At 43.0% G+C, this 16,786-nt stretch overlaps 1 protein-coding gene across 4 annotated transcripts in view; it reads left to right on the forward strand.

Moving 5' to 3' along the window:
* The window catches only part of DOCK7 (dedicator of cytokinesis 7), a 127,946-nt gene that overhangs the window by 70,215 nt on the left and 40,945 nt on the right, over positions 1 to 16,786 (forward strand). For 2 of the 4 annotated variants that reach the window (XM_040408308.1, XM_040408309.1), the window contains exons 23-26: positions 6,096 to 6,182; positions 7,488 to 7,583; positions 15,964 to 16,104; positions 16,359 to 16,472. In XM_040408308.1, coding sequence (XP_040264242.1) covers positions 6,096 to 6,182; positions 7,488 to 7,583; positions 15,964 to 16,104; positions 16,359 to 16,472 — 438 coding nt within the window. The remainder of the gene's footprint in view (positions 1 to 6,095; positions 6,183 to 7,487; positions 7,584 to 15,963; positions 16,105 to 16,358; positions 16,473 to 16,786) is intronic. The other 2 variants (XM_040408313.1, XM_040408312.1) reach the window with 1 other exon arrangement.

Genomic DNA, 16,786 nt, shown 5'->3' on the forward strand with positions numbered 1-16,786 from the left:
CACCAAGTTATCAAAAAGCTGTATGTCCCCCAAAATGGTACCAAAAAAACGGCACCTCATCATGCAAAAATGAGACCTTACATTAGAAAATCGCTCAAAAAAATAAATAAAATATAGCTCTCAGAACATGTAGACACTAAAACATAATTTTTTTCTTTCAAATGTGCTATTATTGTGTTAAAGTGAAATAAATAATAAAAAGTATACATATTAGGTATTGCCGCGTCTGTAACAATCAGCTCTACAAAAATATCACATGACCTAACCCCTCAGATGAGCACCGTAAAAAAAAATTACTCTCAAAAAAGCCATTTTTTTGTCACCTTACATCACAAAAATTGCAATACCAAGCAATCAAAAATGTGTATGCCCCCCAAAAATAGTACCAATCAAACCGTCGCCTCATCCCGCAAAAAATGAGACCCTAAGTAAGACAATCGGTCAAAAAATAAAAAAAGCTATGGCTCTCAGACTATGGAGACACTAAAACATCATTTTTCTTGTTTCCAAAATGCTGCTATTGTGTAAAACTTACCGTAAATAAATAAGAAAAAGTATACATATTAGGTATTGCCTTGCCCGTAACACTTGCGCACTGAGGAAGTGCTGAGGAAGCGAGCGTCCTTCTCTCAGAGCGCCTGCGCCGAGTGAAGACACGTAAGGCGCAGGCGCGGGATTTGAATTGCAGACAGGGCCAGCCGGAGGAGGAGAGCGCTGGCTGGCCCTGTCAATCAACATGAGGAGGGGGCGTTTTTTTGAAAGGAGGATGCGGCGGCTACCAGCAAGTAACCGCCCTACTTGCTGGTAGCGAGGTAATTAACATATTATAAAAGTGTGGTTTTTAAAGAAACTAAGCCACGGATAAAGGTAAGAGCCCTATATATTGAATAATCGCACTATAAGGATTTTAATTAGCCCAAAAAAGAGTTTAGTGGGGTGACAGAAGCCCTTTAATTCTTGTGGAACACCTAAAGGGTTAACAAAGTTTGTAAAATCAGTTTTGAGTAACTTAAGGGGTGTAGTTTCTACAATGGGATTATTTATGGGGTATCCACTATGTAAGCCCCACAAAGTGACTTCAGACCTGAACTGGTCCTTAAAAAGTGGGTTTTAGAAATTTTCGTAAAAATTTGAAGAATTGCTTCTAAGCCTTCTAACGTCCTAAAAAAAAAAAAATGACATTTACAAAATGATGCCAACACAAAGTAGACATATGGGTAATTTTAAGTAATAAATACACTGCTCAAAAAAATAAAGGGAACACAAAAATAACACATCCTAGATCTGAATTAATTAAATATTCTTCTGAAATACTTTGTTCTTTACATAGTTGAATGTGCTGACAACAAAATCACACACAAATTTAAAAATGGAAATCAAATTTTTCAACCCATGGAGGTCTGGATTTGGAGTCACCCTCAAAATTAAAGTGGAAAAACACACTACTGGCTGATCCAACTTTGATGTAATGTCCTTAAAACAAGTCAAAATGAGGCTCAGTAGTGTGTGTGGCCTCCACGTGCCTGTATGACCTCCCTACAACGCCTTTGCATGCTCCTGATGAGGTGGCGGACGGTCTCCTGAGGGATCTCTTCCCAGACCTGGACTAAAGCATCTGCCAACTCCTGGACAGTCTGTGGTGCAATGTGACGTTGGTGGATAGAGCGAGACATGATGTCCCAGATGTGCTCAATTAGATTCAGGTCTGGGGAACGGGCGGGCCAGTCCATAGCATCAATGCCTTCTTCTTGCAGGAACTGCTGACACACTCCAGCCACATGAGGTCTAGCATTGTCTTGCATTAGGAGGAACCCAGGGCCAACCGCACCAGCATATGGTCTCACAAGGGGTCTGAGGATCTCATCTCGGTACCTAATGGCAGTCAGGCTACCTCTGGCGAGCACCTGGAGGGCTGTGCGGCCCTCCAAAGAAATGCCACCCCACACCATTACTGACCCAATGCGATCCGGTCATGCTGGAGGATGTTGCAGGCAGCAGAACGTTCTCCACGGCGTCTCCAGACTCTGTCACGTCTGTCACATGTGCTCAGTGTGAACCTGCTTTCATCTGTGAAGAGCACAGGGCGCCAGTGGCGAATTTGCCAATCTTGGTGTTTTCTGGCAAATGCCAAACGTCCTGCACGGTGTTGGGCTGTAAGCACAACCCCCACCTGTGGACATCGGGCCCTCATATCACCCTCATGGAGTCTGTTTCTGACCGTTTGAGCAGACACATGCACATTTGTGGCCTGCTGGAGGTCATTTTGCAGGGCTCTGGCAGTGCTCCTCCTGTTCCTCCTTGCACAAAGGCGGAGGTAGCGGTCCTGCTGCTGGGTTGTTGCCCTCCTACGGCCTCCTCCACGTCTCCTGATGTACTGGCCTGTCTCCTGGTAGCGCCTCCATGCTCTGGACACTACGCTGACAGACACAGCAAACCTTCTTGCCACAGCTCGCATTGATGTGCCATCCTGGATAAGCTGCACTACCTGAGCCACTTGTTTGGGTTGTAGACTCCGTCTCATGCTACCACTAGAGTGAAAGCACCGCCAGCATTCAAAAGTGACCAAAACATCAGCCAGGAAGCATAGGAACTGAGAAGTGGTCTGTGGTCACCACCTGCCGAACCACTCCTTTATTGGGGGTGTCTTGCTAATTGCCTATAATTTCCACCTGTTGTCTATCCCATTTGCACAACAGCATGTGAAACTGATTGTCACTCAGTGTTGCTTCCTAAGTGGACAGTTTGATTTCACAGAAGTGTGATTGACTTGGAGTTACATTGTGTTGTTTAAGTGTTCCCTTTATTTTTTTGAGCAGTGTTTTCTATGAGGTATCACTTTCTGTTTTAAGAGCAGAGAAATTGACATTTTGAAAATTGCGAAATTTGGGATTTTTTTCATAAATAAAGGTGAAATATATTGACTCAAATTTATGACTATCATGAAGTACAATGTATCTATCTCAGAATGGCTTGGATAAATATAAGTGTTCCAAAGCTATTACCACATAAAGTGACACATGTCAGATTTGCAAAAAATGGTCTGGGCAGAAAGGTGAAAACTGGCCCGGGTTAGAAGGGGTTAAAACATAGTAATCACCAGTACTGCAAATGAAAAAACTAAATAATTATAAATGTAACAACTAGAGAGAATAGGATATAATATGGAAACAATGTAAGAGATGCTGTGTGCGTTTCACATCCATATTTCTTCCTTATTTTTTTACGCAAGTGTGAACGAGCCCTTACACTGAAATATCACTAGAAGTTTTGGATTAAACAAAATAATAAAAACTTAACGATTTATAAAGAAATAAAAAATTGAAAAAAACAACAAATATTCAGAAAAGTCCCGGTGCTGAATCTTCATTGCTTGGCTTCCTCTTCCCTGTAGTCGGGTAACCCCTTGTGCGAATGGTAGTAGTGGCTGTTTTGCTGTCACCCAACTTTCTCAGAAGCAGATAGGACTAAGAGATTCTAAAAAGAAATGTATTAAAGCAATAGGTGTATTTATGGTTATCGGTCATTCGCAGCACGGTCTGTGTATATTTAGGGGTTATTCATGAACATTAAGCGCTCGTAGCTGGGCTGTGATTGGCTGTTTCTGCCTCTTTGGCGCTGTTTTCATTAATAACCCCGCTATCTGTGGGGCGGGTTGTATTATTTATTTTTTAATGCCATGTTTCTATTATGTAAATGTCTTTATTAATATTGATCATTTTCTGTATTTGTATTAATTGTTAACAAAACTAATAAGCGATGGAGCTTTTGCTGAAATCTACGTGTAACCGGTAACGCCATCTTTCCTTTCCCGCTTGCTGCCATTGCCCGTGCGATCAGGGCTTGGATCGATCCAACTCCTGGGTCAACACAGGGGGTCCCAAGGCTTCCCAGTGGGGGACTGACCCCAGCCCCAGTGCTGACTCGGTGCAGGTGGTGTTTCTGTGGATGATTTCCTTCCTCTCCAGTCTTTCTTGGTTTCTTCATTCATTTTGGGGGTTTCTTGCTTGTGTTCATAAAATGGGGGGGTCTCTCATTGCTGACCCCGGGTGTGAAATATCAATGGCGGTCTCGTCATCCTGATTCTGTAAAACAACAGGCTTTTCCCCCCAGATTGGTTCCATTCAGCTGTATACAGTCCTATAGCATTCTTTCTATTATAATTTGCAGCTCAGTTGGCACTATTTCATGGACTGCTTGCTGTCAGTGAATGGAAGCATTCATTATTTTTAATACATTCCGAGGTTAAAAATCAGAACACAGGCTTTCTAGTGCAATGTGCCTCATTACAGACTACCCCTACTGCTGCCTCCAAGGTCCCGACGAACACTGATCTGGATCCTGTGACCTCAGACAAACAGATCTGGTCCGGGACCCTGCACAGACACGCACTGCTCTGGCTCCCGGGACCCCTGACAAACACTGCTCTGGCTCCCGGGACCCCCGACAAACACTGCTCTGGCTCCCAGGACCCCCGACAAACACTGCTCTGGCTCCCAGGACCCCTGACAAACACTGCTCTGGCTCCCAGGACCCCTGACAAACACTGCTCTGGCTCCCGGGACCCCTGACAAACACTGCTCTGGCTCCCGTGACCCCTGACAAACACTGCTCTGGCTCCCGGGACCCCTGACAAACACTGCTCTGGCTCCCAGTACCCCTGACAAACACTGCTCTGGCTCCCGGGACCCCTGACAAGCACTGCTCTGGCTCTCGGGACCCCCGACAAGCACTGATCTGGCCCCTAGGACCCACAACAAGCACTGATCTGGCCCCTAGAACCTCTGACAAACAATGTTCTGGCTCCTAGGACCCAGGACAAGCATTGATCTGGTTCCTGGGACCCAGGACAAGCATTGATCTGGTTCCTGGGACCCAGGACAAGCATTGATCTGGTTCCTGGGACCCAGGACAAGCATTGATCTGGTTCCTGGGACCCAGGACAAGCATTGATCTGGTTCCTGGGACCCAGGACAAGCATTGATCTGGTTCCTGGGACCCCCGACAAACACTGCGCTGGTTCCCGGGACCCCCGACTAATACTACTCTGGCTCCCAGGATCGCTGAGAAACACTCATCTGACCATTCAAAGGAGCTGCGGTCTGTGTAGTACATGAATGGACCACATTGGCACGAGTGAGAGCCGCTCTTTGAGTTGACTAGTCATCGAATGATAAGCTAATCATGATATGAAGCCCCTCACCCCAAAGCAAAAAGGAATGCCTGTTGCTTTAAATGAATCCAGACATGGTGACTTCTGCCCTTGCGTGAATATCACCCACAGGGCTCAGTAAATATTCTTTGTTCTGCTCATCTTCTGTCCGTACATGTTTGTTTTGTGTCTTCCCATCCTTCAGTGCATGTGATTTCCATGGTTTTTGTGCGCACACGCTGTCACCGCTGCCGGACAAGATCCGTTACTAAAGCAGATTCAGGATTCCTTTCTGCAGGTGTTTATGCATCCAAATTATTCTAAAAAATACCTTAATCCTACATCAGCATAATCTGGGATAAGCTGCAGTGCCAGACCCGACCACACGGACATGAGTGGCGCTGTTTCTAGAAGCAACAGCTTGGGTTTTATATATATATATATGGACCCTCCCCACAATTGTAGATGACGTGGGACGGGGTCGGTTTACTGTAAGTTGTTAGGTGTGCAGATTTGGGACAAACTTCATGTAACCGCATGCTGATTTTGCTGCGGATCCGCCCCTGATCCATTAAAAGTGGTGAAACCTGACGTAATAATTTCCATTAAATACTTGTATTTGAGACCCTGCTCAGCCCCGTTCCTGCCATGGACGCCCCTGATTTATAATATAGAGGGAAAACCTAAATTATTTCACTGATCCTTAATGGCTGCACGTTACTCTGCATGCGCTTATAAATTGCTCAGATTGACTCGCTTGGACTAACTCTGGCAAAAATAATCACGCCCCCGCCCCCCTTCTTTTTAACAAATTTTTTCACTCCTGGGTTACGGTCTTTTCTTTGGGTGAATAGCACGAATGTCTTAATCTGACAACCTCCATCAGACCCGAGGGTCGAGGAGTCGGAGTGTAAGGTAGTCTCATCCTTCATTCATCTCCACCCAGGCCGCGGAGCGCTGTAATCGCATGTCCTCGCACACTGAGACCTCAAGTTTCTTACAAACTTTAACCGGACGGTTACCAACTAAAAAGGTAGATTCATCAGCGCCGCTTCTTCCAGGTGGAGAAGATTAACCACTTCTGCCATCCGGTCCTTGGAGACCCGACTGTAATGTCTACGTTTTATGACTTGGGTCCGAGGGGTTGGAAAGTGCCACTTTTTGTGTCCTTTGTGTCAGATTTTGCATTGTTCTCCATTCACAGCTAAAGCAAAATTCTGCTGACTTCCTGTTACCCTTGTGGGAGGTGACAGAGCTTATGACTGACAGCGAGGTGGAGCTAAGTGGCTGTCTGTTTCCAAGGGCAACCAACAGAATTTTGAGAGCAGCTTTGAAAGTGAAGCGAAACAAAATATTTACAAAGTTGCCGATGTTTTGTCTAGATTTAAAGGGCCCCGTCGCCCCTCCTGACAGGTCTGTTCTAGTAAATACTCGTATGCCACATAAAATAACAGCCTTTCTTTTTAGAACTCTGTGTTGTGCTGTTCCCTTGTTATTCCTCTTGGAAATGCACGAATACATTGACAACTGGAAGTTACTATTCCCCTTGTCGGTCGGATGCTTTCAGGGCCAGACTGTGCTGGGATGCGACCTACTAACAAGCTGAATGGTTAGCACCCAGTTGTCCTATTATTCATGGGTTTCCAGGAGGAATAACAGAGGACAAGCAGAGTTATAAGAATTGTTATGTCATGGAGCAGATATATTGGGAGAGCTGACAGGTGCACATTAAGGAGTGAAGTGTTGTTCTAATGTGTACACTTACAGATTACCAGCAGCTTGTTTGCTTTGTATGTGACTGGAGAATAAAAATCATAAGTTTAGTCAAATCAAAAATAAATTTTATTACAAAGAACTGGGGAGAAATTTTGACGCAGTAATTAATTAGTAATATTTTAGTAGGATGCTCTATCTGGGGGGATAAACCGGATGGGTGTCCATTGTGTGGGTGTCATGTAAAACTTTATTAGGGAGACAACGCCATAGTGTGATCCCAGCAGTAGGACCCCCACATGTCAGCTTCTGGCCAGTGCAGCATGTAAGTGGACAGGGTGCACTGCCCCTTTAAATGACATTGATCTACAGTAACAATTATTGAGAATGTCATAAAGCTGCCGGTGTCCATGGTGCCACTGTGCCCGTCGTGGTGTGCGCTGTGTGCCCGTCGTGGTGTGAGGCATCCAGCTTTCATTGTCTGGCATTGTGCTGTGATGTGTTTTGCACCCAGCATTCGGTTCTATGTTTGTTTGTTTTTGTCCATTTTTTTTTGTCCTGTTTTTTATTTTTTTCTGTTACTTTGTTGACACTGTTGTAACACTGACTCTGTTCTTGTGAGTAGCTTTTCCATGAGGAGCTGGCGTTGCAGTGGGTGGTGTGCAGCGGAGCCGTGCGGGAAGCCACCTTACAGCAGGCCTGGTTCTTCTTTGAGTTGATGGTGAGTCAATGCTTTCCCAGCAGATGTCAGAAAGAACTGTCTACCAGCTAACCGGTTAGGGTTTCTTCTGTCTGCAAGTTTACTAATTGTTTCCAATAACAAGCAGCAGAATAGTGAGTGCAGCTCTGGAGTATAATGCAGGCTGTACCTTAGGATCAGTACAGGGATAAATAATGTAATGTATGTATACAGTGATTGCACAAGCAGAATAGTGAGTGCAGCTCTGGAGGATAATACAGGATGTAACTCAGGATCAGTACAGGATAAGTAATGTATGTACACAGTGACTCCACCAGCAGAATAGTGAGTGCAGCTCTGGAGTATAACACAGGATGTAACTCAGGATCAGTACAGGGTAAGTAATGTATGTACATAGTGACTGCACCAGCAGAATAGTGAGTGCAGCTCTGGAGTATAATACAGGATGTAACTCAGGATCAGTACAGGGTAAGTAATGTAATGTATGTACACAGTGACTGCACCAGCAGAATAGTGAGTGCAGCTCTGGAGTATAACACAGGATATAACTCAGGATCAGTACAGGATAAGTAATGTAATGTATGTACACAGTGACTGCACCAGCAGAATAGTGAGTGCAGCTCTGGAGTATAATACAGGATGTAACTCAGGATCAGTACAGGATAAGTAATGTAATGTATGTACACAGTGACTGCACCAGCAGAATAGTGAGTGCAGCTCTGGAGTATAACACAGGATATAACTCAGGATCAGTACAGGATAAGTAATGTAATGTATGTACACAGTGACTGCACCAGCAGAATAGTGAGTGCAGCTCTGGAGTATAATACAGGATGTAACTCAGGATCAGTACAGGATAAGTAATGTATGTACACAGTGACTGCACCAGCAGAATAGTGAGTGCAGCTCTGGAGTATAATACAGGATGTAACTCAGGATCAGTACAGGATAAGTAATGTATGTACACAGTGACTGCACCAGCAGAATAGTGAGTGCAGCTCTGGAGTATAATACAGGATGTAACTCAGGATCAGTACAGGATAAGTAATGTATGTATCAATAAAGTGAATGGGCACTCTTATATCTAGAACACAGGTAGGATAAGGTAATACTGACTGTATTTATTGGTACATAAAATAGCACATGATATAGCACAGGGATCAAACTTGCAAGTGATTTCCCTATTATATCTAGTGGATATTATAAATAAAATACAAGTAACAAATAATCAATAGGCCTACACAATGTGATAAATACAATGATAAAAGTTTACTATACAGTTATTAAAATGCACAGTCAATTCAGGTCCTAGTCTGCACGAAGTAAAAAAATGGCTTCTGAGGTCAGGGCAGATCAGTAACATAGATATTGCAGATAGGCCGAGTGCGTCCAGTCCACGGGTTGGAATGAACATAGACTCTCCCACTGCAATACGTAACTGGAGGATAGTGGCCGAATATATATCAAATCTCAAATAAGTATAATCCTATTGCCTGTAAATCAGTAGATTACAAAAGTGAATGGATTACAAGGAATACATCATTACAATAATAATGCAAGAAATAATAATGCAAAAAATCATGAATCAAAGTCCATCCATATAGTGCAAAAAAGGTGATAGAAAATATGTTCCTATATATCCGTGCTGAGACAAACTAGTGAACATTCATATAAGTCCAACAATATGAATATAAATTATAAGTGTTCGAGGTAATGATGAGATAATTCGGTCACAGTCCTAGGTCTGTATTGCCCTCAGTCTGTAGGGGCTCAACACTATCAGTAAGCAAATTATATTTCACTCGTGGCCGTTTTCCTAGGAGAGAAGCTATTGCTAAGCGCTATCAGTACAGAGATTATATCTCACTCGTAGCTGCTTTCCTGGAAGAGAAACTGTTGCCAGACTATTGCGATCGGCAGAGACTGGATACAATGTTAGGGGCTGCTTGGTTAGCCGGCAGCAAGTCTCAAAACCGGGTCTCCGACAATGTTAAATGACATGGATTGGTTTGGTACTCACGTTCAATGATATTGTTCAGTCCGTGGCGTCCCACGTAGCGTGAGTTAAAGGTAAGCTTACCTCTCAAGGATAAGTTGGAATGCTGTCTTCCAGCTGTATACCGAGTCCATGTAGATAGTTCAGATTAATGCAGGGATCCGGCTGCGCGGTCAGTTCCCGGTCTGGCCCTCTGTTTCTAGCGGGCGTTCTCCTATTACCCGCAGCTCTCTTTCAGGTGGTTTGATTACACCTGCTTCTCGATTTTCCTCGTGTGTTGCCAGAATATGGCCAAAGGGTATTAGTGAAAGCGCTTTCTCCAAAACAGCAAGGATGTTGTTATTTCAATTTTTGCCGGTTATTGCCAAATTCAGGTCTAATATTCCTCCACGCCAGACGCGTTTCAAAGGCTCTCCTGCCTTCTTCCTCAGTGGCTTTATTAGAACTGTCTGGCTTACCGGCTTTTATTCCTACACCTCCCAGGGGATCTCCCCAGTAAATCTGGGATGGATCCAATGGATCTGGTATTATTAGGTAGACTCCTCCTCGTATTGTGATTCTCTTGCGTTTCCTTTGCGGTTTTTAATGTATTGATGCGTTTTTTGTTCCATAATATCTTTAGCTCATGAATAACATTTTCTATTGATTATTTTTGATCAAACTGATTGCGTTCTCTCTGTATATACAATTGTAACATATAGTCCCTATATAAAATAAATACCTAAAAATAGTCAAACATCAAACCTAAAATAAACCAGATTAAAAGCTAGATGTCTCACTGCCATAGCGAGTGGGTTCAGGAAAAAAACGTTCATTATATTTAGGAATACCTTTTCATATCTAATATGGTTATTAGATGTATATTTTAAAATGAGCAGATATTAGTATGGTGTATATTAGATTCACCATACAGCATATCAAACATGATGTGTTATATATATTGGGGAACATTCGCTGATGTTATAATATGTTGTTCTTTAATGATATCCCAACATGTAGATTTCTGATTGTTCACAGGGAAACAGATGAATGGATGTATAGATGGTCTGGGGGTGGAGGCCTGCAGGTCAGGGGGAGTCATAGTGCTGATAAACAGCCAGACTAGTACTCCCCGTGGTCCGAGGGCGTCCACCCCATTATAGGAACCCAAATATTTCCAGATCGGCATCCAGCTATGCTAACCTTTTTATGGCTCAATGGGAACAGGTGACCATCACACCCAGGCTGGGGTCGGATCTGGTGCTCTGGCAGCGCTACATCGATGGTATTATATTTATCTGGCAGGGAGGTGAAACAAGTCTGCAAACCTTCTTAGAAGAAATTCCTGGACATTCCTGGAGTTCCTGGACATACTCATTACCACCCAATTAGATCAGTATATCTGTACCACCTACCAGAAAAAGGTGGCTAAGAATAGCTTTATCCTCTTCTCCAGCTGCCACCTACCCTCTTGGCTACTGAACATACCTATGGGACAGTTCCATAGGATCAAGAGGAAATGTACAAATGAGGATAAATTTGAAGAGGAAGCTATTAGTATGAGGAAGCAATTCCTGATAAAAAACTATCCAGACACAGTAGTTGACAATGCTTTACAAAAAGTTAGAGAAATGGACAGAAAACAGTTCTTTGTAGCTTATCAGACTGATGTTGAGAACAAACGGAAAGACGATAAATTCCGTATAATACTCCCATACAATACACAATACAAAAAAATTGAGCGTATTATAAAAAACCACTGGCATTTGATCCAGAAGGATAAGATCATAGGCCCTTTAGTTCCGCTGATACCGGAGATGGTGTATACTAAAGCCCCCAATTTGGGCTGAAAAATAGCCCCATCTATTAAACATAAGATAAACGATAATGGATCCGTCAACAAATGGCTAAAAAGAAGCGGGTTCCATAGATGTGGGTGCTGTGTTAACTGCAAAAACACGTCATTTGCTAGAAAAACTACAAGAGTCAGTTCAACACAAAACACGTTCTCCCTTGATATCAAAAGTCTTCTCACATGCAATAGTTCTAATGTCATCTATATAATTGAATGTACATGTGCCAAACAGTACATAGGTAGGACTAAAAGACAGTTGAAAATCAGGATAGCGGAGCATATAAACAATATAAAAAAGGGATACGAAAAACATGTACTGTCCAAACACTTCAAATTGGTGCATAATCAAGATCCAACAACCTTGACTTTTGCAGCATTTGAACAGATCGAACGCCATTGGAGGGGCGGGAATCATATCGCACGAATGTCCAGGGCGGAATCCAGAAGGATTTTCGAGTTCGGCAGTTTGGCTCCAGCTGGGCTAAATGCCGATCTGGAAATATTTGGGTTCCTATAATGGGGTGGACGCCCTCGGACCACGGGGAGTACTAGTCTGGCTGTTTATCAGCACTATGACTCCCCCTGACCTGCAGGCCTCCACCCCCAGACCATCTATACATCCATTCATCTGTTTCCCTGTGAACAATCAGAAATCTACATGTTGGGATATCATTAAAGAACAACATATTATAACATCAGCGAATGTTCCCCAATATATATAACACATCATGTTTGATATGCTGTATGGTGTATCTAATATACACCATACTAATATCTGCTCATTTTAAAATATACATCTAATAACCATATTAGATATGAAAAGGTATTCCTAAATATAATGAACGTTTTTTCCTGAACCCACTCGCTATGGCAGTGAGACATCTAGCTTTTAATCTGGTTTATTTTAGGTTTGATGTTTGACTATTTTTAGGTATTTATTTTATATAAGGGACTATATGTTACAATTGTATATACAGAGAGAACGCAATCAGTTTGATCAAAAATAATCAATAGAAAATGTTATTCATGAGCTAAAGATATTATGGAACAAAAAACGCATCAATACATTAAAAACCGCAAAGGAAACGCAAGAGAATCGCAATACGAGGAGGAGTCTACCTAATAATACCAGATCCATTGGATCCATCCCAGATTTACTGGGGAGCTCCCCTGGGAGGTGTAGGAATAAAAGCCGGTAAGCCAGACAGTTCTAATAAAGCCACTGAGGAAGAAGGCAGGAGAGCCTATGAAACGCGTCTGGCGTGGAGGAATATTAGACCTGAATTTGGCAATAACCGGCAAAAATTGAAATAGCAACATCCTTGTTGTTTTGGAGAAAGCGCTTTCACTAATACCCTTTGGCCATATTCTGGCAACACACGAGGAAAATCGAGAAGCAGGTGTAATCAAACCACCTGAAAGAGAGCTGCGGGTAATAGGAGAACGCCCGCTAGAAACAGAGGGCCAGACCGGGAACTGACCGCGCAGCCGGATCCCTGCATTAATCTGAACTATCTACATGGACTCGGTATACAGCTGGAAGACAGCATTCCAACTTATCCTTGAGAGGTAAGCTTACCTTTGACTCACGCTACGTGGGACGCCACGGACTGAACAATATCATTGAACGTAAGTACCAAACCAATCCATGTCATTTAACATTGTCGGAGACCCGGTTTTGAGACTTGCTGCCGGCTAACCAAGCAGCCCCTAACATTGTATCCAGTCTCTGCCGATCGCAATAGTCTGGCAACAGTTTCTCTTCCAGGAAAGCAGCTACGAGTGAGATATAATCTCTGTACTGATAGCGCTTAGCAATAGCTTCTCTCCTAGGAAAACGGCCACGAGTGAAATATAATTTGCTTACTGATAGTGTTGAGCCCCTACAGACTGAGGGCAATACAGACCTAGGACTGTGACCGAATTATCTCATCATTACCTCGAACACTTATAATTTATATTCATATTGTTGGACAAAGGCTACTTTCACACCTGCGTTCAGGTGTCCGCTCGTGAGCTCCGTTTGAAGGGGCTCACGAGCGGCCCCGAACGCATCCGTCCGGCCCCAATGCATTCTCAGTGGAGGCGGATCCGCTCAGAATGCATCCGCCTGCCAGCGCTCAGCCTCCGCTCCGCTCAGTGAGCGGACACCTGAACGCTGCTTGCAGCGTTCGGGTGTCCGCCTGGCCGTGCGGAGGCGAGCGGATCCGTCCAGACTTACAATGTAAGTCAATGGGGACGGATCCGCTTGAAGATGACACCATGTGGCTGAATCTTCAAGCGGATCCGTCCCCCATTGACTTTCAATGTAAAGTCTGAACGGATCCGCTCAGGCTACTTTCAGACTTAGAAAATTTTCTAAGTTATAATGCAGACGGATCCGTTCTGAACGAATGCAAACGTCTGCATTATAGGAGCGGATCAGTCTGAGCAGACATCAGACGGATCCGCTCTGAACGCTAGTGTGAAAGTAGCCTTATATGAATGTTCACTAGTTTGTCTCAGCACGGATATATAGGAACATATTTTCTATCACCTTTTTCGCACTATATGGATGGACTTTGATTCATGATTTTTTGCATTATTATTTCTTGCATTATTATTGTAATGATGTATTCCTTGTAATCCATTCACTTTTGTAATCTACTGATTTACAGGCAATAGGATTATACTTATTTGAGATTTGATATATATTCGGCCACTATCCTCCAGTTACGTATTGCAGTGGGAGAGTCTATGTTCATTCCAACCCGTGGACTGGACGGACTCGGCCTATCTGCAATATCTATGTTACTGATCTGCCCTGACCTCAGAAGCCATTTTTTTACTTCGTTCAGACTAGGACCTGAATTGACTGTGCATTTTAATAAGTGTATAGTAAACTTTTATCATTGTATTTATCACATAGTGTAGGCCTATTGATTATTTGTTACTTGTATTTTATTTATAATATCCACTAGATATAATAGGGAAATCACTTGCAAGTTTGATCCCTGTGCTATATCATGTGCTATTTTATGTACCAATAAATACAGTCAGTATTACCTTATCCTACCTGTGTTCTAGATATAAGAGTGCCCATTCACTTTATTGATACAGTTTTCTTGGTGACTTGAGTGCGACATCAGATTGGTGCACCTTGCCATCCGCAATCAGAGGTAGAGCCGTCCTATATCCCTTTCTTTTGATTAAGTAATGTATGTACACAGTGACTGCACAAGCAGAATAGCGAGTGCAGCTCTGGAGTATAATACAGGATGTAACTCAGGACCAGTACAGGATAAGTAATGTATGTACACAGTGACTGCACCAGCAGAATAGCGAGTGCAGCTCTGGAGTATAATACAGGATGTAACTCAGGATCAGTACAAGATAAGTAATGTATGTACACAGCGACTGCACCAGCAGAATAGTGAGTGCAGCTCTGGAGTATAATACAGGATGTAACTCAGGATCAGTACAGGATAAGTAATGTATGTACACAGTGACTCCACCAGCAGAATAGTGAGTGCAGCTCTGGAGTATAATACAGGATGTAACTCAGGATCAGTACTGGATAAGTAATGTAATGTATGTATACAGTGACTGCACAAGCAGAATAGCGAGTGCAGCTCTGGAGTATAATACAGGATGTAACTCAGAACCAGTACAGGATAAGTAATGTATGTACACAGTGACTGCACAAGCAGAATAGTGAGTGCAGCTCTGGAGTATAATACAGGATGTAACTCAGGATCAGTACAGGATAAGTAATGTATGTACACAGTGACTGCACCAGCAGAATAGTGAGTGCAGCTCTGGAGTATAATGCAGGATGTAACTCAGGATCAGTACAGGATAAGTAATGTCATGTATGTACACAGTGACTGCACCAGCAGAATAGTGAGTGCAGCTCTGGAGTATAATGCAGGATGTAACTCAGGATCAGTACAGGATAAGTAATGTCATGTATGTACACAGTGACTGCACCAGCAGAATAGTGAGTGCAGCTCTGGAGTATAATACAGGATGTAACTCAGGATCAGTACAGGATAAGTAATGTACGTACACAGTGACTGCACCAGCAGAATAGTGAGTGCAGCTCTGGAGTATAATACAGGATGTAACTCAGGGTCAGTACAGGATAAGTAATGTACGTACACAGTGACTGCACCAGCAGAATAGTGAGTGCAGCTCTGGAGTATAATACAGGATATAACTCCAAAAATCAATAATACAGGATATAACTAGAAATCCACATAAGGACTAATTGGTTATAATTGTTCAGTTATTACAGTTCTTGGTCCCAGTATGCACTGGGACCACGTTTTACAGGATAAGTGTTACTGCCCTATTTCAGAGCTATGGTTTGGCTGTAAAAACTCATCCAAATCCTAGAAAAGTCGCAGTCGCTTGTGACCAAAAATCCAAGTGTTGAAGTTTTTGCAGCTCTTGCATTTTGCATTGCGACCCCGCTGACAATCATGAGATGACATGCCCTTTATTGAAGATTTGTGTCTGTTTCATACATGCTTATCACACATCTAAGTCTACATGACCATCCTGTCTTCTGTCTTTTACTTCCGTTACAGGTGAAAAGCATGGTGCACCATCTGTACTTTGCCGACAAACTGGATTCCCCTCGGAAGCTCCGATTTCCTGAGCGCTTCATGGACGATATCTCTGCTCTCGTTAGCACAATGTCTAATGATATTGTCACCAGGTTCCAGAAGGTGGGATTGATAGATGCAATCTGTACGTCTCCACAGGTTTAGGAACTCTGCCCTAGAATGACAATGTTTGCCTGACAACCGATACATTTGTTACACATTATACATTGTTACATGTATACACATATTAGTTATTATAATTGGGGGGTTGGGTCTGTATCAGTACGATTGACAGATTTTTAATTTTTTTACTCTCATTGTCTAAGATGAAACTGAGAAATGATTTATTAATACATTTTTTTCTCTTCTTTTCTCAGGATACAGAAATGGTGGAAAGACTCAATGTCAGCCTGGCGTTCTTCCTGAATGACCTGCTGTCCATCATGGACCGAGGCTTTGTTTTCAGCCTGGTAAAGGCCTATTTTAAGCAGGTAAATCTGTAGCTTCACCTGTATCCGTCGTGTAGAGCACAACTGGAAATCGGTGTAATTGGTGCTTCCGGAGCCACAAAGGCACCTGGCATCAGTCACGTACAATGCCCTGAAGAAAATAAGAGCTCGGAGTGAGAAGAGGTCTTGGGTCTGGTCTGAATTAATTTAAGGTTCTGACTTAAGGTGTGAATTAATTTAGAGGGTCTTATCTGAGGTCTTAATTACTTTACGGGTCTGAATTAATTTAAGGGTATGTTCTGGGGTCTAAAATAACTTAGGGGCATTCATTTAGGAGTCTGGTTGTGAATCAATGT

The sequence above is a fragment of the Bufo bufo genome, chromosome 9, assembly GCF_905171765.1.
Source record: "Bufo bufo chromosome 9, aBufBuf1.1, whole genome shotgun sequence".
NCBI classification, from domain to species: Eukaryota; Metazoa; Chordata; class Amphibia; order Anura; family Bufonidae; genus Bufo; species Bufo bufo.